The 24541-nt window shown below is 50.8% G+C and overlaps 10 protein-coding genes across 10 annotated transcripts; 8 read left to right on the top strand and 2 right to left on the bottom strand.

Moving 5' to 3' along the window:
• Positions 1 to 672: 672 nt before the first annotated feature.
• On the top strand, positions 673 to 1326 carry P174DRAFT_432308 (SIMPL domain-containing protein; the record flags this gene model as incomplete). The annotated part of the gene is made up of 1 exon (XM_024825745.1): positions 673 to 1326. The coding sequence occupies one exon, from the start codon at positions 673 to 675 to the stop codon at positions 1324 to 1326; it is 654 nt and encodes a 217-aa protein (XP_024681550.1).
• A 2620-nt stretch (positions 1327 to 3946) lies between these two features.
• P174DRAFT_421983 (uncharacterized protein) lies at positions 3947 to 4752 on the top strand (the record flags this gene model as incomplete). The annotated part of the gene is made up of 2 exons (XM_024825002.1): positions 3947 to 4320; positions 4371 to 4752. 2 exons carry the CDS (start codon positions 3947 to 3949, stop codon positions 4750 to 4752), a joined length of 756 nt encoding a protein of 251 aa, XP_024681551.1.
• Positions 4753 to 6203: 1451 nt separating this feature from the next.
• P174DRAFT_461433 (uncharacterized protein) lies at positions 6204 to 7457 on the top strand (the record flags this gene model as incomplete). The annotated part of the gene is made up of 3 exons (XM_024830001.1): positions 6204 to 6498; positions 6560 to 6811; positions 6886 to 7457. The coding sequence occupies 3 exons, from the start codon at positions 6204 to 6206 to the stop codon at positions 7455 to 7457; spliced, it is 1119 nt and encodes a 372-aa protein (XP_024681552.1).
• A 1055-nt stretch (positions 7458 to 8512) lies between these two features.
• On the top strand, positions 8513 to 9326 carry med8 (RNA polymerase II mediator complex subunit MED8; the record flags this gene model as incomplete). Its single annotated transcript, XM_024831980.1, has 4 exons — positions 8513 to 8637; positions 8698 to 8791; positions 8830 to 9083; positions 9128 to 9326. The coding sequence occupies 4 exons, from the start codon at positions 8513 to 8515 to the stop codon at positions 9324 to 9326; spliced, it is 672 nt and encodes a 223-aa protein (XP_024681553.1).
• A 46-nt stretch (positions 9327 to 9372) lies between these two features.
• On the bottom strand, positions 9373 to 10452 carry P174DRAFT_391553 (putative monosaccharide-P-dolichol utilization protein). The gene is made up of 2 exons (XM_024823519.1): positions 9758 to 10452; positions 9373 to 9705 (listed from the first exon to the last, which is right to left on the bottom strand). The coding sequence occupies exons 1-2, from the start codon at positions 10382 to 10384 to the stop codon at positions 9436 to 9438; spliced, it is 897 nt and encodes a 298-aa protein (XP_024681554.1). The 5' UTR covers positions 10385 to 10452; the 3' UTR covers positions 9373 to 9435.
• A 138-nt stretch (positions 10453 to 10590) lies between these two features.
• On the top strand, positions 10591 to 12186 carry cox10 (protoheme IX farnesyltransferase; the record flags this gene model as incomplete). The annotated part of the gene is made up of 2 exons (XM_024829063.1): positions 10591 to 10950; positions 11040 to 12186. Exons 1-2 carry the CDS (start codon positions 10631 to 10633, stop codon positions 12184 to 12186), a joined length of 1467 nt encoding a protein of 488 aa, XP_024681555.1. The 5' UTR covers positions 10591 to 10630.
• Positions 12187 to 12555: 369 nt separating this feature from the next.
• P174DRAFT_408857 (aspartate--tRNA ligase MSD1) lies at positions 12556 to 14943 on the bottom strand. Its single transcript, XM_024824188.1, has 3 exons — positions 14636 to 14943; positions 13850 to 14556; positions 12556 to 13788 (listed from the first exon to the last, which is right to left on the bottom strand). Exons 1-3 carry the CDS (start codon positions 14844 to 14846, stop codon positions 12667 to 12669), a joined length of 2040 nt encoding a protein of 679 aa, XP_024681556.1. The 5' UTR covers positions 14847 to 14943; the 3' UTR covers positions 12556 to 12666.
• Positions 14944 to 15860: 917 nt separating this feature from the next.
• On the top strand, positions 15861 to 18162 carry P174DRAFT_442828 (tyrosine--tRNA ligase MSY1). The gene is made up of 5 exons (XM_024827669.1): positions 15861 to 16299; positions 16369 to 16522; positions 16589 to 16875; positions 16937 to 17282; positions 17337 to 18162. Exons 1-5 carry the CDS (start codon positions 15959 to 15961, stop codon positions 18084 to 18086), a joined length of 1878 nt encoding a protein of 625 aa, XP_024681557.1. The 5' UTR covers positions 15861 to 15958; the 3' UTR covers positions 18087 to 18162.
• Positions 18163 to 19145: 983 nt separating this feature from the next.
• P174DRAFT_442831 (uncharacterized protein) lies at positions 19146 to 19894 on the top strand. Its single transcript, XM_024827670.1, has one exon. It carries the CDS (start codon positions 19389 to 19391, stop codon positions 19662 to 19664), a length of 276 nt encoding a protein of 91 aa, XP_024681558.1. The 5' UTR covers positions 19146 to 19388; the 3' UTR covers positions 19665 to 19894.
• A 397-nt stretch (positions 19895 to 20291) lies between these two features.
• P174DRAFT_421990 (mismatch repair ATPase MSH6) lies at positions 20292 to 24177 on the top strand (the record flags this gene model as incomplete). Its single annotated transcript, XM_024825003.1, has 6 exons — positions 20292 to 20624; positions 20697 to 20732; positions 20801 to 20969; positions 21028 to 21387; positions 21477 to 23416; positions 23482 to 24177. 6 exons carry the CDS (start codon positions 20292 to 20294, stop codon positions 24175 to 24177), a joined length of 3534 nt encoding a protein of 1177 aa, XP_024681559.1.
• Positions 24178 to 24541: the final 364 nt, after the last annotated feature.

Genomic DNA, 24541 nt, shown 5'->3' on the forward strand with positions numbered 1-24541 from the left:
GTCGCCTGTCCGTATTAGTTGACCATAATTCTGGCGTTATGGCGATGTCTTCTTCTGTTGGGATGGCGTAAATGGATATTAGCGATGGCGCATGGTGTTGGGTCTTGGGTTTTCTTACTCTTGTTCTTCTCGTGATCATTGGCTCAGAAGCAGCAGAAATAATGACAACCACTTCATAAACAAAAGCATACAATCTGGAGGACTTTCCAAGTGTCAGAGCCCTGGGCTCGGGGAAGAGGCTCCAGTTGATGATTGATTCAGCAGGTTCGACCCTGAAGGCTGCATTTGGCAATAGGCAGCAGTCATACTAGGACAAATAACGTCAATACTGATGGGCTCGCAAGTTCCCCGAGGACAGTCAAAAAATTGAGGCGCGAGGAAGGAATCATCATGAAGACTGAGTGGGAGGACTCACCTCCTTCCTTTCTCTATGCCCTCATCGTGCATGATGTGGAAGGAAAGTGCAGACTTAGAGGTCTGCTACATCAAGACACCCTCAGCTCGATATATTCTCTTCCAGTCTCGAGACAACACGTCCGGCGGAGACATCTCTCTAATGCCCTATTTCCTCGTCTCTGCCATATAATACTACCTATTCTTATCTCAGTCGTTACTCTCGTTACACGGTACACAGGCGGACGCACTCACTCGGACACCCATTTGCGAATCAGCATGGATGAAATGGTAGCAGGGTGCCTATGCCTGTATGGTTTCGCAACTGTGCAACAACCGGCTGACCAGGCCGCTCTTGTTTTCGGAACGAATCTCTCCGCCGCATCCAACGGAGCCGTTATCAGGAAGGAAATAGCTTGTGCTCAAGCCCTAACGCGGGCATTCCCACCACAGTCGATTCATGTTTTTGAACCCACACGCACCTGGTCGGAATGGAAAAGCAATACTGTTGCCGCAAATGCTAATCCGAGGTCGGCACGCGCGCGCATCTACCGCTCTCAGACGACGTACAGAATGGGCTTCGGAGATGTGGACTTCATGCGGCATGTGGCGAAGAAGCTCGATGACCATAAGGGCGTTGAAATACTGGAACTCCACTGGCTGCTCAGCAGGGAGACGATCCGCTCTCTAGAGTTCGAGGTTGCGCAATCGGCAATGAAGGATGCAGGCCGAAGAGCGGAAGTACTAGCCAGGAGGGCTGGACTCAGCTTTGCTCCCTTGCGGATGACAGATCTCGAATGGCGAGCAAACGGGGACATCTTGCCTGCATCATGGAAGGACGCCGAGAACAATGCGGGTGGCCGGTATCTCGACATGGAGCCGAGGATGTTTCAGTTTAATGCTATGGTCAAAGGCAATTTCATTATCTGGTGAAATGTGCGGCGCGGAAGGGCTGTGCTGGTCGCCGGTTGCCCTTTGTGCTTTTGTGCTTCGGTCACTTTGCTTGTTCGAGAGGGCAACATGCAGAGGATCTCGAAACGCTGGTGTGTCTGGCTTGTGATTTGGATCGCTCATGCGATATATTTTTGTTGAATGGCTAGATTTGCTTGAACTTTGCTCGGTTCAGTGGCTTGGGCTGAATTGCTTTGCTTATGAGATGAGATATAGGATTACAAAGGTATAACAACTTCTGCTTGCTACGTCTACATGTCAAGAATCCTAGCCTGTCCAGGGTACTAAGCCTCCGCAAAAGTAGACTCGAGCCATTGCCTCGTAACATCAAGTTGCGAGACCAGTAGGAGGTCCTTGCTCTGAAAAATTTGCACCGTCTTCATACAAACAGTGGGGAAATCTAGCAGTGCCATACGATCTGCGTCTTGGTACACTAACCGCACAATTGGCTTGCTCTCTCTCATATGGGAGATTTGCACTCCCTGTGGACAATATTCCAAAGCAGAAGCGTAGTTTGTCATTTCAAGGGCCAATTCGTGGAAATAGCTCGACTGGTGTCCCCGAGACTCCGCATTGAAGGTAAGCGTGCAAGTGTCTCTTTCACGGATCCATGCCATAGCCAAGCTTGTAGCAGCTGCGAGGTTACATTTGATCAGACTTAAGGAGTGTTGGTACTAAGTACACGCATTCACGTTCGAGACCCTGATCTGAGGCGGCTTGGCATGTGCGGGTTACGTTTGACTGCCAATATATCCCTCTGCCCTTTGGTATGTCACGAGCGTGGATCCTGTTTGCTTTGCATTGAAAGGACTGACAGGATCAGATCGACAGAGTATGTACTCCGTAGTGTTATCCGATTCGGCCGAACAACGGCGAAAAGCGAGTTTTCCGTCCTGGTCGCAAAGTTGTCAGTCGATGATGTCTTTTCCCAGTCGAGGTGCTGAGAATGATTTGGTCTATTCATCTAGATCCAGTCAATCCGGAATTTCAACCTAGGGGACAACGGCACGGAATGACTGTGATTAGACTAATCAGACATGAGCTGATGCTCCATCACGGCGCGTAGTTAAGCTCTGTGGATGGTTCGGTTCACTGGGCCCCCTCGACGGATTTACGGACTGCGGGACGATCAACCTTGTGCTTGTTCGCTTCTTAACCAACGACAATACGCTAAATAATAGCCGAGTGTTGGTTCCAGGGTTCAGCTCTGACGATGTCCAACCCAGTTAGCGATATTATTATGATGACTTGTCGGTTCTGATTTTGAATAAGAAAACACGGAAAAACACGGTGGATGCACTACTCCGCTTGGGGCAATGGGAGGAAGATGCTATGGCCTTCCTGTTTGAGGATCCAGCTTCTGGTCGTTGCTTTGCCCCTCCTTTTGATCCCTGTCTGTCTCGATTATCCAGTTACCCACACGATGATATGATATGATAGCGATGAGCATCATGGGGCGTGCGAATAGCAGATCCCCGTGAGTGAGACATGACGTCCACACGGAGATTTTCCCCCCCAGTATTGGTCGAACCGTTTCCTCAGCCGCATCCTGACCCTAAGACGACATACGTTGACGACTTATCTGTCCTTAGATTACGTAGTCTGACCATCTAGGCTACTGCCTGGCAATTGGGGCACGATGCAGAGGAACGGAGGTTTTCGTCGTGGATGCGATTATCGACGAGAGTCAACCGCGGTGTTGGAAGATGCTACCTGCTTAGTCTCCACATAGTTTGTCATCTTCCATTGCGCCCTTGCGAAAGTCCCACATCTTCTCGAGGCTTAATCGATTGATACGGCTGCCCCCTGGTCCTGCTTCGAGCAGTAGATGATGAGCAAGCGCCACGCCAAGACGGCGGACAGCTGCGGGCGTCGTTGTGTGCAACGTAGTTGACCAACATCCAAGATCGCTTGGCTGCGTCGGCAAGAGCTGTAAGGTGACTACGCCGCAATTTCTCTTTCCTTGCAACGTTTCTTACTCCTTCCGCGACGTACCCCTCTCGTTTAATACTATGGCTTGCAGGCCAGAGACTGTAGCCTGCTCTCTACCCTGCCTAGAAAGGTGCTCTGCCGGGGTCTTCAGGACCAGTCACCGTCTGTCATTCTGCGTGCCGCTCCAAAACCGCCGCGATGCCCAAAGACAATCTTCTTTGGGAAGTTTCCAAGTGGCGGTCCGTTGACTTTCACCTGAAGGGGGGTTGAACCAAACTGCCGGGTCTGTAACGCGCCTTTGTCTCGCATGACTCCCGTCCTACGGTGTCGCCTACTCGAGCGGATTTCTTCAGGATCTTTCCTTTTGGATCATGTCACATAGAGCTATGTGGCTGTCATTTGATTGTGCCTGATGGATGTGTTATGATTTCTCCTCATCCCATGCAGGCCGTCGGCTGTCCAGTATCACTCCTGTTTCCTCTCCCTACAAAGCCTGACTCCCTTTTGACTCACTCGGGGGAGCCTCTGTAGGAGAGGAATACATAATTTCAGCGTCAGTCGCTACAAAATCTGCCTTCCCGACGGTGTGGCATTATTGCCCGGCCCGAGTCCTTCTCAAGAAGTGAACTTCTCTTCTGAGGTACATTTTATGAAAACTCCTCTCGCCATCATGACAGCCATTATTCGCAAGTTGAGGAGGAAGCGCAAGCTTTCTTCCGAACTGCATTCTCGATGGGGCGATGTATCAATCACTTATCCCACCGAAGGCTCCTGGAGTCAGTGGGATCATCCTTCTAGCATCAACATGAATGTTGCCCCTGAGCTGCCTTCGGAACAACGTCGAAGGCATAGTTCGCCAGAGGCTCGACATCGAGAAAGTAATTCTTCTCGCCCCGAACCGACCCTGCATGCTGGGGACTCGGAAGGACGAGAATCGTCCGTCGATTCTGCCATGACAATACCCACCGGACACTACGATGCGAAATTACGAAGTGGATCAACAAAAGAACTCCCCCGCAGGAAATCTCACAGCACCGCGGAATTGTAAGTGAGCAGAAGGGGCTTGTCAATCCTTGGGATGAAATATGCTCTAGCGATGAAGCCGATGAAGACATTATTCCACTGCCAAAGGGGCCCAAACGGCTTCCGCAAGAATTAAATCGTCTCAAACTCAGAGCACATATGGATGACTATAGTCGAGCGTCCAAGTCGCCCCCGCTCTCTGTCACCTCGCGAATGCGCCGACGCAGTCAGCAAAGCAACGTCACCGAGCCGACAGCATCGGTTTCGGGGACCACGAGTTCCAAGCATACGAGCTTTACGTCCTCAGTGCCGTCAGTTCTACCTGAGGATTCTCGGCATATGTCTCATTCTCCATTTCAAGAACAGAAACTCGCTCGTCGGTCAAAGCATCGAGAGACTGAGCCAGTCCGCGAGCCCGAGTTGGTACCCTCCTACGATGAGCTGTACGGGTAGTGCTTGTGTTCGATCTTCATACCCCTCCCTACTACAATCACCATTTCCGTTATAACAGACCTTCATTAACATAAAGGCCTTCTGGCTGGAGGATGGGTTTTTGCTCGAAGATTTCTTAACGATTATTATGATTCGTTACCTTTTGTGCCACCAGCGAGAGCGCAATAGGACATACAATTTGCATTTTGGAGTCTTATCTTGCCATATGGGAGGCCCCTTCATTTTTGGTCTTGGTGCCTGTCTAGCCTTCTCTTCTCAGCACGAACTGGGTGGGCCTGGAGAATGATGGGCCAGTATCTACCATGTATCAATTTGTTAGCGATAGGGGGTTTTCTGATCATTCATTATCATATCATGTCATTATCCTGGAAACCTACGAAGATTTTTTTTACTTGCTGGGGCAGATGATTGTTGACTCAGATTAGTGAAGTCGTGATACAGGGATGAGTCCAGGTAGCTGCTTTGTACCCAGTACAAGCGGCTATTATCACTGACCTACTTGTCCATCACCTTTGCTAGACTGCAGTAGGTACCTGCACAGGATGTAGCTCTGATGATCTGGACTGAGATAATATCGGCACTGTACTTCCGAGCACAAAAAGATGGAACCCAGCAACCAGCAATCTACAGATGAATATCGTCCCGTCCAATCAAGGATGCAGACAATGATGAGCGAGTCCTAGTGCTGTCTACCTGTATAGTACTTTGTACCTGCCTACGGTGAAGGTAGACGATGTTCTGGGCACATAAATGAGGGGTTTGCTAGTGATCGACGAATCATAGCCTCCTGCTAGGGCCAACGTGAGCCGATGCGACAAGCTGCAGGCCCAGTCACAATCACATCTCCAGTCTTTTGTCGACTCTTGTCACACTCCAAATCCTGCTCCCAAGACAAATCCAAATGGCCACGGAGAGTTACTACTGGACGGTGACTGGCTTCAACACTAGCCCCGGTCCCCGCTTCTCTTCCAACCAGTCGCGGGGGATAATGGTAGACCAATAACTAGCCAATGTTCGCTGCCACTGCGAGCGTGTGTCTTAGCGCTCAGACAAGCACCATTGCTCATGGTGCATGCTTAATCGTCCTCGACTAGCTTGCACCCTTCGAGCGACGTCCCCGACAGATCCTGGAAGGAGGAAGAAGTCGACCTGGCCATGCTGCAGCGCGTTGCCTCCGGTCGGGTTCTTTATCAATCCACGAGGAGTACCAAGATGTCAACCTGGCGATGGTGATAACCGACTCAAGGACGTGACCTACCTCCATTTTTGCTCTTTTGACCTGCTACTTCCTGTCTTTTCTACCTCCTTGGGCTTATCGTTTTCGATCACTGCGCTGTCAATTCGATGCCCGGCTATCGAACCTACGGCGTGTCGCCTATTCCTTCCTCGAACTTACAGTAATAGATTGATTGGCATCAGCCTGGATCGATCGGTCCGGCTCAGCCTTCAAGATGATCGGCTTCTTGAGCCAAAAGCCGAAATCTATGTCGCTTTTGGCGGCTGCTTTCTTGCTCCTCGGTCACCTTACACCTGCGGTTATCGGGTTGAGGACGACACCCGGCTCGCCGTGCGCTAATGTCTGCAATAAAGTGTCCTCGAACACTACAGCTTCTGAGATCGTTTGTTTGGACGAGCAGTTCAGCCAGACCACGAAGGGGTCCGACTTTCAAAACTGCGTGGAGTGCCAATTGGAGAGCACTTACAGTGATTCGTCGTCCGGGCAGGCGGATGTCGATTGGGGCCTCTGTACGTATATTCGACATTTGGGTGACAATTGAGACGTGCAGTCGCTAATGCGAAGCTTCAGACAATCTCCGGTATGCGTTCAGTAGCTGCGTGTACGGCTTTCCTGAACAGGTTGCCAATATCTCTTCTCCCTGCGTCGTTTCCTGCCAGTCATTATCATCGGCGCTCGAGTATGACTTGGATGATCCGAGTGGAGTCAACTTCGATACCTGGTGTGGAGCTTCGTCTTTCGCGGACAATATCATCAGCCAGTGCGAGTTTTGTTACAATTTGACCAGCAATATGACCGATTCCCAGGTCTATCTTGCAAATTGTGTGTTGCTTTCCCTTTCTTACCGTATTCCGGCCCGGATTCGCCAGTTACTGACAGTCTTGCGAACGATGCAGTCCTAGAAGCTCTGCGCTACAACTGTCACTTCCGAACCCCTACCAGCAAAGCTTTTCCTATTAGCCCGAGTAGAGTCTTCAGCGAGTCATTGCTGCCCCAATCCACAGTGGACCTGATTTCTCCTTCCGCGAAGCCCAACTCAGGCTCCAGCCGCCTGGCTTTGATCATTGCGCTCCCGATTCTGGGGTTTGTGATCCTGATCTGTATCCTCGCAGTGGGATGCTTCTTCTTTATCCGCTGGCGACGCAAGCAGGCTCGCAAGAACCGTCGTTCGGACCATCTTCATGCGCGGTGGAACGATACCACCATCAGTACCCCAGCTCACGGGGCGTGGGCTGATCCTGCCATGTATAGCCAACCGATGCACCATCCAGGGTCTGGACATGGCTTCAACTTTGTCGACACAGACGGCCGTACTCAGGAGGTGGGGTTCTCCAAGACCCATTATGTCGAAATCAACGAATCTCCTGTCACGGTCCCATCCACCACACATTCTCCAGAGCAGGAGAAGGGTTATCACGCTCAGACATATTTTCCTGAGCGCAGTATCTCACCTCCCCAGAAACAATAAGCTGATAGGCTGTGAGTAAAGGTCGACATTGCTCCATGCTGATCTGCTGATGTATGGCAATCCATGGGCTTTGTTGGAAAACAAGGGAAAACATGTACTGATCGAGTGATGTGAATTGCTGTCATACTCCCCAGTGCAGGCCACTATCTGTTGCCAGAAACTCTTTCCTTCCTCAGTTCTTCCCTTATGCATAATGGACCGCATGTTATCGAACTCGTCAAATGCTGTTTATATACCCTCCTTGAGCAGTTGATTCAACCTTCATTCCACTTCCCTCAGGCGTTTGAGCGAGATGTTTATGTCGCGATGGTGATATTGCTGGCGTTGACCAGTTGGCGGGTCATTCCTAGCAATGATTGATCATAGCCCAGCGAGATAATCGACAAACATCAAAGCTGCGTACATAGTAACTATTCAAAAATTCAAGATAACTGTCCGACAGACTCCATCGCCTTTTTATACCCATTTCTGGCGAGCGCCAATGTAGCGCTCACTGACCAGCCCCTCTTCGGCCGAAGGATCAGGACAGCCATCTAGCTAAAAATAAACACGGGTTTTGGCGCTAACGAGTCAAGAACAGCACAGTTATCTTAAGACTGCAGCATAATAGCACTGTCAGCTTGGACTGATTGCATTCCAAGAGTTTCAGTCAAGATGCCAAGTTACCAATGGCGAAGGGTGGTTATGTTGAAGGATTCAGCTGCTTGGGTTTTGTGGTGGTGAGGACACTATTTATAGCAGGTTGAGTGATTCTCGTGCAGCTGAGGTGGAGCAGTCAATCTGCTTAGGACTATTAGGCAGTCCTTAGTAATTGGACATACACATAGTTAGTTATTGATGTCCTAGACTTTGACATGTCTTCCAGGACTGCGTGGTACATACAAGACTCCTAGGTTGTATATGTAGATCTAGCCCTATGTGTTTGTAGCTGTGGGGTTGCATAGACAACCTTCCAGCTGTCGGCCTATCGGAGTCTGCACCTCTCACGGCATAGTCCAACCGCATACCTCACCAGCTATCAACAGCTCAGTCCGAACTTCCCAATCCAAACCAAAATGGCATCCCTAAATCAAGACCAAATAAAAACCCTCGAACAATCCCGCCAACGGCTCGTCCAGCTCACCCGCTCGCTAGCCTCTCTAATCGGCAGCCTAAACCAAAGCGACCCGCTTCCATCATGGTACACTTCCCCCAACTCAACACACCGCCATCCAAGTGCAAAAATGATTAATTGAAGCAGGTCCTCTCTCCAATCCCAAGCAGGAATCATCTCAAATAACCTCCTCAGCATTTCCGAGCATCTCTCCGATAACCGCGACCTCCTCTCCGCGCTCGTCGCCTACCCGGCCCCTCGTACCCCGGCCGCACGCAGGCCCCGACACTTGAGCAACTCCTTCGCACGAAACTCGACCCCCGGGTTGAGGACTGGGTATCGCGCGGTCGGCGGGCGGGGGCGTCTGCGCTTGAGGACCGGGGTGCCTTGAGTGAGAGTGCGCTTGCGGAGCTGTGGGATTGGGCGCCTGTCGAGGCGAACCAGGAGGCGAGGAGGAGGAATTGGGGTGGGAATTTCACGCTGGAGGAGAGGGAAATGGGCATTCAGAATGTCGTTACTGGGTTGAGGAGGCAGTTGGAGGACGAGGATGATGAGGAGAGTGAGAGTGAGGAGGAAGGGGAGGGGAGGAGGAGGAGATGGAGGTTGTTGGTGTGCGACGTAGGTCTGGTGCGGGCGCTGGATTGGAGTTTGATATTGCGGCGCCGACGCCAGGGTCACGGCAGCAGCAGCAGCAGCAGAAAGCAGCTGGGCCTGCGGTCCCCTTGGAGGATATTCTACGGTATATGACTACGGGGATACCGCCGACGCAGCGCTGATGGCTGCGAGCATTTGACCGTCAATTAGAGTACGTACGCGGGAATGATTTCAACGACATTAAAAAAATAGTATTCAGGCATTCTGATGAGAATTGTCAAAGCGACTAATCTAACCCCGTCTACGTGTGGTGGGCGACTTGGCCGAGGGCTTGGGCGATACTCCTGTGCTTTCAGCAGCAGGGATCCTTTCCAGTGGCCTAGAGGATCGAGCAGGTCGCTTCTTGGGCTGTGCCGGGCTCTTCCAGTAGTAGACCATCTGTGCCGCCAGGATAACATTCAGGGCAAACCCAGCAATGAATCCATACAAAATGAGCTTGTCGTCAACTTCTTGCAGCGTGGTAAAGATCCGAGAAAGGGAACCGACGAGGTAGTTGAACACCTGTTACAAAATCAGTCGCGTATCCTCAGGTATCAAAGGACAGAAAACTCACCGCAAAGGCGCTCAGCTGTCCGGTACCTCCCTCGCGCCAGATTGTGTAGATTTGAGGCGCCTTGCTGGCCACACCGAGCGCACCAGCACCAGCCTGTAGATACGACATGGTCTGCGCATCCACCAGGGTCTGATCGAAGAGCAGCGCATACACACTGGCGGCAACCACTGCAATGAAGGCCGCAGCAGCCGTAGGGCGATCCGCAAAGGTCAATACCAGAACTCCAACAATCACATCCTGCACCGCAATCAAGGCAGACTCTCCGTAGGTGCTGAACGGGAACTGGTTGCGCACGCCGTAGGAAAGAGTGATCAACAGACTGGCGGTTTCCAGGGCGTAAGAGACAAAGGATACGCCAGCGGAGGATCGCGAGCGGATAAGTTTCAGGATCTGCGGAACCTTCACGATGGCGCTTGCACCCACGATGGCAATACCAAGAGCCTTGGAGATAGCAAGGGACGTGCAGGCAGGATCCTTGGTGACATCAAGATCGAGCAGGAGGGCGCTGTGGCATGGCGATCCGATCAAGGAGACGATGACATCGTGGACAGGTTGCGGGAGAGCGGACGAGATAGGACGGAGAACGGGTTGAAGAGGATCAATAACGACCTTTTGAAGTGTATCCATGGCGAGAGTCTACAGGCCAAAGGACGTTTCTGGACTTTGATTGAGGATGAATCTGCCGAAGGAGCACGATGGTTCTTTAAGAGCAACAACAACTTTCGGGGCGGTATGGTACATTCCTGCGGTTGTGGTCTTTGTGCCTCGCCGGGGAATTTCTGCTCCGTCAATCGCGACTCTTCCGAGATCCATCTCATGATCTAGATTGTCCTATTGTGGGTTTAATATCGCTCCATCCATGTTCCTTCCGCCATGATTCTTCTCCGGTCCTCGTTGCTGAGGTCTGGATTGGCGCGAGATCCTGCTCGCCTATGTTCCCAATGCTTCTCACGACTCTCACCATCACGGCGACCCGTCGCAGTCCGCAACTTCCTCTCCTCCTCTCGGCTGCGGGCTGGCATTGCCGATCATGAATCAACCCCCTCGACTATTCAAAAGACTTATTTCTCTGCCAATCGGACAGTAGATGGCTCCACGGACAAAGGTGGCTTACTAGCGTCCTTATCCGCCGTCAATAGCTCCCCTCGAAGTATTGCCGACAATGCATTTTCACAGGATGCGGCCGGTTCGGAGTCGGTTGCTTCACAATCTATCTCACAAGAGTTACCTCATCGCCGGAGGAAGCGGTTAAAGGAAGAGGCGGCCAAGAATAATGCTGCAGAAACCGAACTCCCCCTGATGCCTCGTCGCAACTGTCCACCCTCTCATCAGCCCTCCCTGCGACTTCCCTGCGCCGCAAGTTGGCCGCGTTTCTCGCCCTCACGAAGCCTCGTCTCTCGTTCCTGATCGTATTGACGACTACCTCCGCATATGGGATGTACCCGATCTCCTCTCTTCTCACACTTGACCCTTCAATGACTCCTCTACCGACCCTCTCGACCTCAACCTTGACCTTTCTCTACCTGACCGCAGGAACCTTCTTGTCTTCATGCAGCGCTAATACCTTGAATATGCTCCTTGAACCTAAATACGACGCCCTCATGTCACGGACACGGAACCGGCCGTTAGTGCGCGGGCTGCTGTCACGTCGTGCTGCGGTGTTATTTGCGATTGCGACTGCTGCTGCAGGCCTCGGTTTGCTATACATTGGAACGAACCCTACGACTACCGCGCTCTCCGCCGGTAATATCTGTCTCTATGCCTTTGTGTATACACCACTGAAGCGTATATCCGTGATCAACACCTGGGTAGGCGCCGTGGTAGGAGGCATTCCTCCGTTGATGGGTTGGACCGCCGCGGCAGGCCAGACAGCAACCACCGGCCACGACAGCTGGCGGGATATGTTGTTCAGCAAGGACAGCATCGGTGGCTGGCTCCTCGGTGGCGTTCTCTTCGCATGGCAATTTCCCCATTTCAATGCTTTGTCCTACATGATCCGCGAGGAGTACAAGGCAGCGGGGTACAGGATGCTCGCTTGGACTAATCCCGCTGCAAATGCCCGTGTCGCACTACGATATTCCATTCTCATGTTTCCATTCTCCGTCGGTCTCTGGTGGGTCGGGGTTGTCGGTAATGGCTTCCTAGTTGGCAGCACCGTTGCCAATGGCTGGCTAGTCAAAGAGGCCTACAAATTCTGGCGGCATCAGGGCGCCAACGGCAGTGCTCGAAGCCTCTTCTGGGCCAGTATTTGGCAGCTGCCAATCCTCCTTGTCGGTGGTCTGGTCACGAAGAAAGGTCTCTGGGATGGTGTTTGGAACAATATTTTCGGCCAGCCTGTGGAAGACGAGGACGACTATCTCTACGAAGCTGAGGATGAAGTGGCAGAGGTGGAGCGCAGGATGATACCTGCGAAGACGAGGAGCTCGTGATTCTTCCTTTCGATTTATCAGCGCAATTCGACACTGATGTTGATCCTGTTACAGCATTTTATTATACTAGACCGCCTTTTTGGCATGGGAGGCTGGCGTCGTTGTATAACACTTTTGTTTAAATTTTCACCCATAATGATCCTCAACCTGTAGATATAGCCTCAACTTGAGTCGATTCAGGTAGTTTTCTCTAAGGCACCACCTCAAAAGAACCTCTACGAAGAATTCTATATCGTCACCGCTCTGCCTTATTGACCGACAGCAGTTCGTTTCGAGCCTTTTCCATCTTCCTTGAGAGGTACAGGATTTCAGCATGACTTTGATGTCGCACACAACTAATAACGACATCGCTGTATCTATGAGACATCTATTTACAGACCCTCCCAAAGACCACGTGAGAAGAGATTGGGTATCATGTCTATACTAATGTACAATTCAGCTGAGCAGCTTCCGGCAAGTGCATCTTCATACTCTATACACTCATCCATCCTTCAAACGAAGGTGATAGGTTTCTAATGCTTCTTCCGTCATCATGCTAGGAGCCTTGACCATGGCATCATCGCCACCCTTGCCCGTCTTAGGGAATGCAATGACGTCCCGCACAGACTCCTTGCCCAGCATGACAGCGACGAGCCGGTCGAAGCCGAGCGCCAGTCCAGCATGCGGCGGACATCCGGCCCGCAAGGCATCCAGCAGATGGGAGAAGTCGGCCAGCCTCTCGGGCTTCATTTGAAGGATATCTCGGAGGATGAATTCTTGCACGGTTGCGTCGTGGATACGGCGACTGCCACCGCCCAATTCAATCCCGTTCACGACGAGGTCGTAGTGGTCGGCCACCGCCTTTGTGGGATCTGTCAAGAGCTGGTCGACGTCTGCGGCGGTCTTGGGTGCGGTAAACGGGTGGTGTGTGGATGAGATACCCGCTGCACCGCCCTGGCCTGGTTCCGAATCACTGGAGGGTGAGAATAGGGGGAAGTCCACCACCCAGAGGAAGTCGAACCCCGTGGGAGCGGGCTTGAATCCGGAGGAGACTGCAGCGGTGTGGAGTGCGCGGCGGAGGTCGCCGATTGGAGTGGAGCCACCGGCGAAGGGGGCTCTTTCACGGGCTTGGATGACAATCAGATCGCCGTGATCGGGGTCCAGGAGTTCCTCAATGCGTTCAGCAGCTTCAAAACCGAATGGCTGGAGGCCACACAAAGGCTTCTTGGCGTCGTAAACGAAGACCCCCGGGCCACCTTCAGGATTGTTGTCAAATGGAGCCCCAGCTGGGGAGTCGAGGAATTGCTTGATGAACTCGTAGGTGGCAACGGGGTCATTGTCGTTGCCTTCGAATTTGAAGGCCTCGATAATGGGGTCGGTCAAGGGTGTGATCTTGTTGACCAGGTCGACAGGTAGAAGATAGTCGATCTTGAAAATCTCCATTCCAAATCTTCTATCGGGTTTGTCTGACCCATAGCGGCTCATTGCGTTTTGATATGACATTCTCCGGAACGGTCCAGAGGGCGCCTCGTCTTTCATCAACGAGGACCAAAGCCTGCGGATTATCCCTTCAACAGTCCGCATGACATCCTCTCCTGTAGCGAAAGACATCTCCAGATCGAGCTGAGCGAGGAGCTTATGTTAGATCACAGTATGAAGGTGGACAACAATTTTCAACGCTCACCTGGGTGAATTCTGGTTGTCTATCCGCTCGGAGATCTTCGTCGCGGAAACAGCGCGCAAACTGATAGTACCTTGGTATACCACTTGCCATGAGGATCTGCTTATATTGCTGAGGGCTCTGAGGCAAAGCGTAAGCCAGACCACGCCTTCGAGTCGGCACCAGAAACTCGCGAGCACCCTCTGGAGTTGACTTGAAAAGAAGAGGCGTTTCGATCTCCACAAAAGGAGGCCGACATTGTTCCAGCTCTTCCCTGCATATATTGCGAACTTGAGCGCGGAATCGCAGGGCATCCCGGAGTTCACTGTCGGAGCGTAGTTGAAGATATCTGTGTTCCGGAGCAAATGCAGTCTCTGGAGTCATGATAATGTCTTTAGGGAATTCATTCAGAGGATCAATGTCCGCAATGTGCACCTCCCAGCAGTCGCTGTGCTCGGTATCCGATCCCTTTCCCTTCTTCGGCTGCACGATGCCCCGTACAACCACTGGGCTATTCGCATTAATTGACCTTAGCTTCTCAAGAGGGCTATTCTTAATAAACGAGACAAGCTGAATGCTGTGTTTCATGGTAGGATCTGTCAGGCGAGCAAAAGATAGCTTTTTGGAAAGGTCGGAGCGGGGTCCGAGGTATCCATGAAGCTGGACCTCCTGCCCTGCAGATGCATTTGCGAGGAAAGTCTCGAAATCACTCGTGGCCGGTGGGAACTCAACTATGTCAGACAACCTCAGCCTTTAACTCCTTGCAGAACGTGAACTGTGGTAAAATGCGACAGGACGGGTTGTTCATACCGGCTTTTTTATACTGCTCCAAAAAGTGTCGAGGTGAAGTAGGATGGTCTTGCTGTTCGAGCAGGCAATGTCTCCTGTGAAATGTCCTGATAGAAGAGGGAGTGTTCAGTCCATTGTGCAGTCCTGATGGCCGACTGCGGAGGTAATTGGAGATTTCAATATAGCTCGTGCGGAGACGAGGTGAATAACGTCCCACATTGCTCAGAAGCATACCGAGCTGGGCTTGACGGAGAGTTTATAAAAGGGCTGTATTTATAATGGAATCTCCAATAGGCAATGGAGCTGGTATTAATGCTTTCCAAATTGAGTTCAAATTCAACCACGATCGAAAGACATCCAGTCGGATCTCCACATTGTTGGCATTATCGCAAGCTTATCTGGCAGAAATGTACCGCTCATCCGATTGGGAATAGTATCTCCTCGCCCACTACAAAATATAAAACCTCCAGGATCCACACTAGTTATTTTCCTTTTTTCTTCATCCTTCCAAGTTTTGTACAGGTGAGTTGTAGCTCTCAAGTTCCGCTACGAGAATCGCACAGAATGATTTTCTAACATTTCCTCTTAGATGATGAAAGCCTAGTGTGTTATATTTGATCTATCGCTCCTCTCTGAGCCTTGTGGCTCTCCCTTCGGGGTTCAAGGGCTGCTTGACTCGGGATGGAGGGAGGATGATAAAGGCGTTCGGCACATCTCCTTGTTACTTCGACGGACGCGATGAAGGCATCTCTGATCCCAAATACATTACTTGGTGGTGTTTGTTCCTCCATGGAACTTCCACGTGACCTAGGATCCTAGAAATGTGCTATGGCCCCTTTGTGGTGCTGTAGCACATTCATGATAGGAATCTTCGGACATTAGAGTGGACTTGCAATTCTAGACTAGCTGAAATAATTGAACAATGCAATTGACTACCCACTTCGACCGTTCCCTCTGTTGCGCTGCCGACTTCCAAGACGTTTCCATCAGTATACCTATTCAACACATTTACCTTCCCCTCCAGCTACTATTTTCCCTGACTGTAGAAATGTAGTCTTCTTGATCTTCTTGCCTGGCGGCCTTGCGTAAGAGAAAACCCGTATTTCCATTTAATCCTAAGCTCAACGCAGTTATTTAGGACAATTGACCTTATATTTTTTGTTGGAGCAGCTCCGCATTAATATTTATCCGTTGGAGAGAGCAGTTGATCGGCTTCTTATCATCGCCGATAGTGATAAATTCGTATTCCGTGAGGCCGGGTTATAGGCTTCGCTGACCCGCATTGAAACCAATTACCCGCACTCACCTTGCGGTTAATTGAGGTGCCAGTTCCAGATTGGACCAATGAAGCCGCAATTGTTGTCTCTGCCTCGTGCAGGACGCTTGCGCATTCCGGTTACTCTCAAGACAGCAATGCAGACAGGCTACGGTGCGCGCAGCTACATGCGAACTGCTCAGATTGCGCGGAAAGGCTCCTTAGGTGCTCAAGAGAACCGCTTTTTTGTCAATTCATCGATACGATCGCCGGTGACGGAGTCGAGAAGGTGGATTACCCAGAAACATATACAGAAGGTGAAGGCCGGGGAGGAGCAGTGGGCTCAGTTCGCTGCGGAGATTAAGGCTGGCAAGCGGAAAAGCTTTGTTGAACATCTGGAGGAGAGAGGGCTGATCCATGATGTCGTCGGGTGAGTGGTACCTGAATGCCGCCAAGTTGGCCTTGTAGTAGCTAATGGAAATCCGTCTTGAAACTACAGCGAGCGCGACTTACTACACCGGGTTTTTACCGAGAAGAGAGTCGGAATCTATGTCGGTGTGGACCCAACAGCTCCCTCCCTACATGTTGGCCATATGCTGCCGTTCATGGTGCTGGCATGGGGTTATGTCTGGGGTCTACCTGTCACCTATCTAGTCAGTCTTGCCTCGCCCTGACACCTGAATCGATGCAGACATCATGGCTGATACAATACACGACAGCTCGGCGGAGCTACCTCTAGAATCGGTGATCCAACTGGGAGGTTGAAAGGACGAGAGGCGATGGATTCTTCGGTCCGGAAAGCAAATATGGCGAGCATGCACATGCAGCTGAAAAAGTTGGGCGCCTCTGTGGAGCAATACGGCAAGAAACACGGATATCACAAAGAGAAGATCTGGCGGCGAGCTTTGGTGAACAACAACACATGGTGGAATTCGACATCATTTTTAGAAGTGCTACGGGACTTGGGCGCCCACACGCGGCTTGGTCCCATGCTGGGTAGAGAGACGTGAGTCTATTGCTATCCTTCATTCGTTGGGACATACGATTACTGATCTCGATGATTATAGTGTGAAGAACCGGATGACCAAAGGTGACGGAATGTCTTTTGCGGAGTTCACATATCCACTACTGCAGGCATGGGACTGGTGGGTGCTGTTCCGAAAAGGTGTTCAGGTGCAAGTTGGCGGTTCCGATCAATATGGAAATATCCTCTTCGGCATGGATGCCGTGAAATCGATCAGCAAGAATACCGCGATAGAACAGGACCAAAATCCTCTGGAAGATGATTTAGACAAACCCATTGGGTTCACTACGCCACTGTTGACAGCAGCGAACGGCGAAAAGTTTGGAAAGTCCGCCGGTAATGCCGTCTGGTTGGATAAGGACATGACTTCGACGTTCGAGCTTTACCAGGTGAGCCCATGTAAATTCTGTACGGCACATGCAGAAATCACTAACTTTGGGTAGTTCTTCGTTCGAACGCCAGACGACGTTGTTGAGCGCTATCTGAAGCTGTTCACGTTCCTGCCTTTGCCTAGGATTGCCGAAATCATGGAAGAACAGAATAAAGATCCTTCGAAGCGGATTGCTCAGCATACACTGGCAACCGAATTCTTGGAGCTGATTCACGGAAAGGAAGAGGCTGACGCAGTTGCTTTACAGCATCGTCAGCTTTTCCGGCCACGCTCTTCGACGGCTGAACCTAGTCCTATGCCCAAGGTGACCACCGCGCCTAGCAGCCATGCAAATTCGCCCACTGCAAGCTATGCCAATCCTCAGTCTGGGAACAAATACGCTCCCCAGACCAATTTCGCCAACATGGGCAGTCCCCACGTCACGCTTCCCCGCTCCCTGGTCTATAACCAGCCATTCCACAAAATCCTGTGGCATGCAGGACTGGTCTCATCTAAAAGCGAAGGCCATCGCATTGTCGCCAATAAAGGCGCCTATGTGGGAAGTCGCCCAGGAGACAGTGGGCCCATGTCTGATGATCTGGCGTTCACGCCCATTGAGACTTGGCTTCCTGAAAAGACGCAAGAGTTCATCATCGACGGGGATCTCTTGCTTCTGAAGCTTGGTAAATGGAAGTTCCGGATGGTAAAGATCGTCAGCGACGAAGAGTTCAAAGAGCGCGGACTTACTGCTCCTGGTTGGGAGCTGGAAAAGTCGGAATCAGGATCGGCTGCTGAAAAGACAACAGAGACGAAGTCAACATGAGCCAGTCTACTTCATGCATGTATTTTTAGACAGACCTGTAAATATACTAGCGATATAGATTACATCCCAAATTCTCCTCGGATATTGGACTTCGTCCCCACTAGTACTTTGGGCACATCATGCATTAAGCTAGAGAGAGCTATTGAACTTGGCAGTCCCTTGAGACACTACGCTTCATCGAGACTGACCAATAGCATCCCAGCTGGGAAACATTTGATCACTATACAAGGTGACTCGGCAACGCCGTAGGCAAGGCTGACTTGCATGTCACACGGAAAGCCAAGACATGAGACTTTGGCTGTTGCTCATGCACATAGAACCCTTGTTCATCATATCATCCAGAAGATCTTCTTACATCCAGTGTACTACAGCTTACCCAATTAGGAGTGGAACCCAGCGCTGCAACTAGGGCAATGAGATTATTTCTTTGATATGACCCTGGCGCCGATGCCTTTTGTGATTAATCATCGCATTATGATGATTAATCGCCAAGCAGCTGGAAATATGAGGGCATTTACACAATCTGCATGACTGCATGATTGTATGAGGCTGAGGCGCGTCAGAAAATATCTGGGTCTAGGCCGTTGCCAAAAGAGAGCTGGGGAGGAACACCTGCAGCTTCACCATACCTTGTGGACAATCTCCTTGACAGAACTCGATGTCAATACAAAAGACTCCAATGACACGTTGTATGCACATGCAGATTTAACGGATTGTAACATCTTCGCTGACTGCGATACTCCACAATGGGGCGATTATCATGGAAGCGACGATTTACAGCCGTAGAACTCAACTTGCGATGCTGCAGCATCAGTCGGTGTGTCTCGTAGCCTCAAGCGTCGGGTGACCTCCGTGGAATCGATGTCTATCAGCATCCAGTAGACCAGTTTCCACAAAGGGAAAGTGGTCTGGATGCAGGGAGCGAAGGTGGTGATGCTGCACCAACTGCATGATTAGAATTGATGAAACATTTGGCCCGGTTCTCAAGATTGATAGAATGAGGGTGAGCTATACCATCATGAGATCTTCATCGCTGACTGCAAAGGTATAAAAGGAAGCCCATTTCCCACAGCAAATTCGATCTCAACAACAGCATCAACAGACTCAGATCAATTCAAACAACAAGACTAAATCACAATCAGCACCTCGCTTCAGACAAAATGCAGTTCTCCTTTCTCAGCTTCGCTGCCCTCCTGGCGGCCACCTCTGTCAACGCCACTGTGTACTTGGGATTGCGCACCAACTATGATGGGCATAAATCCCAGGTGGCATGGTATGTTTGAGCTTATATGATGTCCTGACATGATCACAAACGCTGACCAGGTCTCCAAAATCAGGACCAACGGAACTCCAGAGCCCTGCAGCGGTTTCGCCACCATTGTCGACAGTGACAGCAACCCCTGTGGACGAAACTTCTATGTCGATGGCAACAACGGGCCTTTCCGCTTCGAGGGCTGCGGTGGAAATGGGTTGACCCTCTTCCGCAACGGACAGTTCAACAGCAACTGCAAGTTCCAAAGCCGCACTATCAACTGCAATGGAGGAGCAAAGATTGCTCAAGCCTGGGCTTGCTATTAGGCATCAGCCAGCCGGGGCCACCAGAGGTGGGAGTGCGCTCCTTAGGTCTGTTAGAGCAATGGTCATCTGTTGTGGAAGGGCGGAGGATAGGAACAGTGGAGATCCTGTGCTTGTGCTCATAACACTGCTTTATTATGTTGATCCATGCCTATGACAATGTCGCCCGGTTTGTCATGCGTAGATCGCCCCGAGTTGTGGACAGTATAGGAATATTGTAGCTTCCCTAATGAAATATATGCTTCAGAATTTTCTCTTCTACGCTTTATATACAAGTTTCTCCATACAAAAGTATCCCCACAGAATATTTTCTGTGCCAAGTACTGCGTAGTTGACCTGAATTGCTGGAGCGGTGCTTCCAGAGTGGATAGCCCAGGTGGATAGCCCATCGGGGAAGGCCAAGAAATGATGAGTATCCGTATGGAGTTGACAGGTATAGTCAGGACCACTAAACGCGTCGACGCGCTGCGTGACGCCTCCTTATCGGACGATCCGCCATTTTTCCGTCCTGGGACCTCTATCAACATTCGCATTGCCTTTCTAACCGGCTACTTCCTAACATCCTCAGCATGGATTATACATCATTTTAATTATCACATTGTATCAGCCGATCATTGAGTTTTCGTCAGAATGGCCAAAGGAGCTGGTACCGCATCCTCTCCCACCACGGCGACACCTCCCTCCGGAGCGCTGAAACGGTCCACCTCCAGCACACAAAACATGAAGAACCAGCGGTCTATTCTGGGTTTCTTCCAGAAATCTTCACCATCGACACCATCTGTTGCTCGTAACGCAGAACCTGCCTCGTCTCCCGCAGAGAGGGCCTCCGAAAAGCGCGAGGCGAATTCCAGACAAGCGACGTCGAAGAGTGAGAAGAAGAGCGTGCCGAGGTTTACACAAAACTTGACTCCTGTCCCAAGCAGCGACTTGGTCGTGCCTGAGGAGGATGAGGATAAAACTCAGGTATGCTGACATTTCGGACGCCGCACCGTATGCGAGGTTGTCAGGTTGCTGATTGCACTTGCACAAATACAGGATCTAGAAAAGAAGACTGCTTCTCCCTCCCGTCGGGTAAGACTATTTGTGCAATCGTATTTGCGGTTGATCCTGGAAGCCCGGTCGCTAACGGTGACGTATAGGCCAAGAAACAGATCAGCTATGCCGAATCCGAATCTGAGGGTGAAGACGACGATGATGTGATATTCGGGCCCAATAGACGAAACAATCGCGCCTCTAAAAGACGCAAGGTTTCTCCGGAGAGCGAAGATGAATTCGAGCAAGGTGGTGAGGTCGGCTATTCAGATGACGGTTCGTTACGTGATAGTTCTACGGCTGTTGTTGGCTTCTCGGACTAACAGACTAGTAGAGATGGACGACTTTATCGTTGCGGACGACTCCGATGAAGAAGCCAAGCCATCCAAGAAGCGTAAGAGACCGTCAAATGCAACCACTCGCAAGGCTTCCTCTCTTTCCGCTCCTCCTTCTCCAGTAGAAGACCTGGACTTGGATGTTCCAGATGCCTCCTCAGGCACAGCTCTGAAGTGGACCTATGATCCTGAGAATCTTGAACCCCGCCAGAACCGGACAATACAAGCTACACCGAAAAGTACCGCAACTCCTGCTAAGCAGAAAGTGCATCTCAGGGAGCCTGAAGAGCGCTATCCTTGGCTCGCAAACCTTCGGGACATAGATGGACACCCACCAGATCACCCCGACTACGACCCTCGTACTATATATATACCCCACTGGCTTGGGCAAAGTTTTCTCCTTTTGAGAAGCAGTACTGGGAGATCAAGCAGAAGTTCTGGGACACAGTTGTCTTTTTCAAAAAGGGCAAGTTCTACGAGCTGTATGAGAACGACGCTACGATCGGTCACCAATTATTCGATTTAAAGCTCACGGATCGTGTTAACATGCGGATGGTCGGTGTGCCTGAGATGAGCTTAGATCACTGGGCCAATCAATTCGTGGCCAAAGGTTTCAAGATTGCCCGCGTGGACCAGTCTGAATCTGCCCTGGGTAAAGAAATGCGCGAGAGAGACGGAAAGAAGGCTGGCGGAAAAGAAGACAAGATTATAAAGAGAGAGTTATCCTGCGTCCTTACGGCTGGCACATTGGTTGAAGGCTCTATGCTGCAGGATGATATGTCCACCTACTGTGTTGCGATCAAGGAAGCCATTATAGACGACCGTCCTGCTTTTGGGCTTGCGTTCGTGGACACAGCGACTGGCCAATTCTTTCTGTCAGAATTTGTGGACGATGTTGATATGACCAAGTTCGAGACATTCGTCGCACAAACTCGTCCCCAGGAACTGCTGTTGGAGAAGTCCACAATTTCTCAGAAAGCTCTGCGCATTCTGAAAAACAACACTGGTCCCACCACCATCTGGAACCACTTCAAACCTGGAAAAGAGTTTTGGGAGGCAGATATAACTGTGAAGGAACTGGATGCTAGCGAATACTTTGTCTCTCAAGATGACGATAACTTACAAGCCTGGCCGGAGACTCTGCGAGAGGCTCGAGACAAGGAATTGGTTATGTCTGCGTTCGGAGCCTTGGTCCAATATCTCAGGGTTCTGAAACTCGACCGCGATCTGATCACGATAGGTAACTTCTCATGGTACGACCCTATCAGGAAGGCCTCCAGCTTGGTCCTTGATGGTCAAACTCTGATCAACATGGAAATATTCGCCAACTCATTTGATGGTGGCTCAGAGGGGACACTCTTCCAGCTTCTAAATCGCTGCATCACCCCTTTCGGCAAGCGTATGTTCAAGCAATGGGTTTGCCATCCATTGATGGATGCAAAGAGGATCAATGCGAGGTTGGACGCTGTTGATGCCCTGAACGCTGATTCAAGCGTTCGAGACCAGTTCTCTTCCCAGCTGACCAAGATGCCTGATCTCGAGCGGCTGATCTCCCGTATCCATGCAGCCAACTGCAAAGCGCAAGATTTTGTGCGTGTGCTGGAAGGATTCGAGCAGATTGAATACACAATCACTCTCCTCAAGGATAGCGGCTCTTCGGGAGAAGGAGTCATTGGGCAGCTGATTAGCGGGATGCCCGACTTGAGTTCTCTGCTGGAATATTGGAAAACAGCTTTCGACCGCACTAAGGCGAAGGAAAACGGCATCCTGGTTCCCAAACCAGGTGTCGAGGAAGATTTCGACACCTCCCAAGAGTGTATCGAACAATTGCACAGGGATCTTGACAACCTCCTCAAACGCCAACGCCGTGAGTTGGGGTCCACGGCCATCTGTTATCGTGACAATGGAAAAGAAATTTATCAGCTCGAGGTGCCGATCAAGGTGAAGAATATCCCTAAGAATTGGGACCAAATGTCTGCCACGAAACAGGTGAAGCGTTACTACTTTCCTGAACTGAGGTCTCTCATTCGCAAATTGCAAGAAGCTCAGGAAACGCACAATCAGATCGTCAAGGAAGTCGCTGGTCGATTCTACGCACGATTCGATGAGAACTACACGACATGGCTTGCAGCCGTCCGAATCATCTCACAACTGGATTGTCTGATAAGTTTGGCCAAAGCCTCTTCGTCCCTGGGTCACCCAAGCTGCCGCCCTGTCTTCGTCGAAGACGAACGCAGTGTGCTTGAATTTGAGGAGTTGCGTCACCCATGCCTTCTTTCGTCGGTGGAGGACTTTATTCCCAATGACGTGCGTCTGGGCGGCGAAGTGCCGAATATCAATCTCCTCACTGGTGCTAACGCAGCCGGAAAATCCACGGTTCTCCGAATGGTAAGCACACAATCATTCGCCAACTTTTTCTAGGGAAGATGGACTAACTGTTTTCGCTGCTCTAGACATGTATCGCTGTTATCATGGCTCAAATCGGCTGTTACCTGCCCTGCCAGTCCGCTCGGTTGACACCTGTTGATCGCATCATGTCCCGTTTGGGTGCGAATGACAACATCTTTGCAGCCCAGTCCACATTCTTCGTGGAGCTCTCAGAGACGAAGAAGATATTGTCTGAAGCTACACCAAGGTCACTCGTCATTCTCGATGAGCTCGGCCGTGGAACTAGCTCTTATGATGGTGTTGCTGTTGCCCAGGCGGTACTGCATCACGTCGCCACTCATATTGGGGCAATGGGCTTCTTTGCAACCCACTATCATTCTCTCGCTGCGGAATTCGATGGTCATCCCGAGATCACACCCAAACGCATGAAAATCCATGTTGATGATGAGGAAAGACGTATCACTTTCTTGTACAAACTGGAGGACGGCGTTGCTGAAGGTAGCTTTGGTATGCATTGCGCGTCCATGTGTGGTATTCCGAACAAAGTCATCGAGAGAGCCGAAGTCGCTGCCAAGCAGTGGGAGCACACGAGTCGTCTCAAGGAGAGCCTCGAGCGCCGGAAGGGCGGTGGGTTCATTGGCTTGGGATGGTGGAGTGACGTCGCCTGGGCTCTTCGCGAGTCCGCTGCTGACACTCCCAGCAGCGAGAGCGTCTCCGACTTGAGCCTTGAGGTACTCCGCAAAGCTATCGAAGCTCTTTGAGCTATTGAAATGGAGATCATGGTACAGGTTCGCATGGACTTTTCGTTTCCGCTGTCAATTGATTCTTATCATTTGCTTCGTGAAGTGGGAGTATGGCGCTGGAGTTATTCTTACCGTGTGAACTGCAAAAGATCCACAGATGAGGTCAGGGACATTTCGGGATATATATTACTGAATGTTAGAGAATCATAGACCATTGTTCGAAAATGGTTTCAAATGATGTGCATTTAGTTATGGTATAGTTCAACTGAATACATTCGTGTCGCAACATCGAGGACCCTTTATCTTCATCCGGTCCTTTGAAAGCTTTGAAAGCTCGAGTTCTTAAGGACTCATGAAGGTGACATTTAGATCAGGAAACAGA

The sequence above is a fragment of the Aspergillus novofumigatus genome (assembly GCF_002847465.1).
Source record: "Aspergillus novofumigatus IBT 16806 chromosome Unknown P174scaffold_5, whole genome shotgun sequence".
In the NCBI taxonomy this organism is placed as follows: Eukaryota; Fungi; Ascomycota; class Eurotiomycetes; order Eurotiales; family Aspergillaceae; genus Aspergillus; species Aspergillus novofumigatus.

Coding starts and splice junctions, on each gene's coding strand:
- P174DRAFT_408857 (XM_024824188.1), bottom strand. CDS start 14,846: ATGCTTCTGAGCAATGTGGGACGTTATTCACCTCGTCTCCGCACGAGC. Junction 14,557..14,635: donor GGAGCAGTATAAAAAAGCCG/GTATGAACAACC, acceptor TGTCTGACATAG/TTGAGTTCCCACCGGCCACG. Junction 13,789..13,849: donor GACAACCAGAATTCACCCAG/GTGAGCGTTGAA, acceptor CTCCTCGCTCAG/CTCGATCTGGAGATGTCTTT.
- P174DRAFT_442828 (XM_024827669.1), top strand. CDS start 15,959: ATGAAGCCGCAATTGTTGTCTCTGCCTCGTGCAGGACGCTTGCGCATT. Junction 16,523..16,588: donor GTCTACCTGTCACCTATCTA/GTCAGTCTTGCC, acceptor AATACACGACAG/CTCGGCGGAGCTACCTCTAG. Junction 16,876..16,936: donor CCCATGCTGGGTAGAGAGAC/GTGAGTCTATTG, acceptor CGATGATTATAG/TGTGAAGAACCGGATGACCA.
- P174DRAFT_391553 (XM_024823519.1), bottom strand. CDS start 10,384: ATGGATACACTTCAAAAGGTCGTTATTGATCCTCTTCAACCCGTTCTC. Junction 9,706..9,757: donor GACAGCTGAGCGCCTTTGCG/GTGAGTTTTCTG, acceptor ATTTTGTAACAG/GTGTTCAACTACCTCGTCGG.
- P174DRAFT_442831 (XM_024827670.1), top strand. CDS start 19,389: ATGATCACAAACGCTGACCAGGTCTCCAAAATCAGGACCAACGGAACT.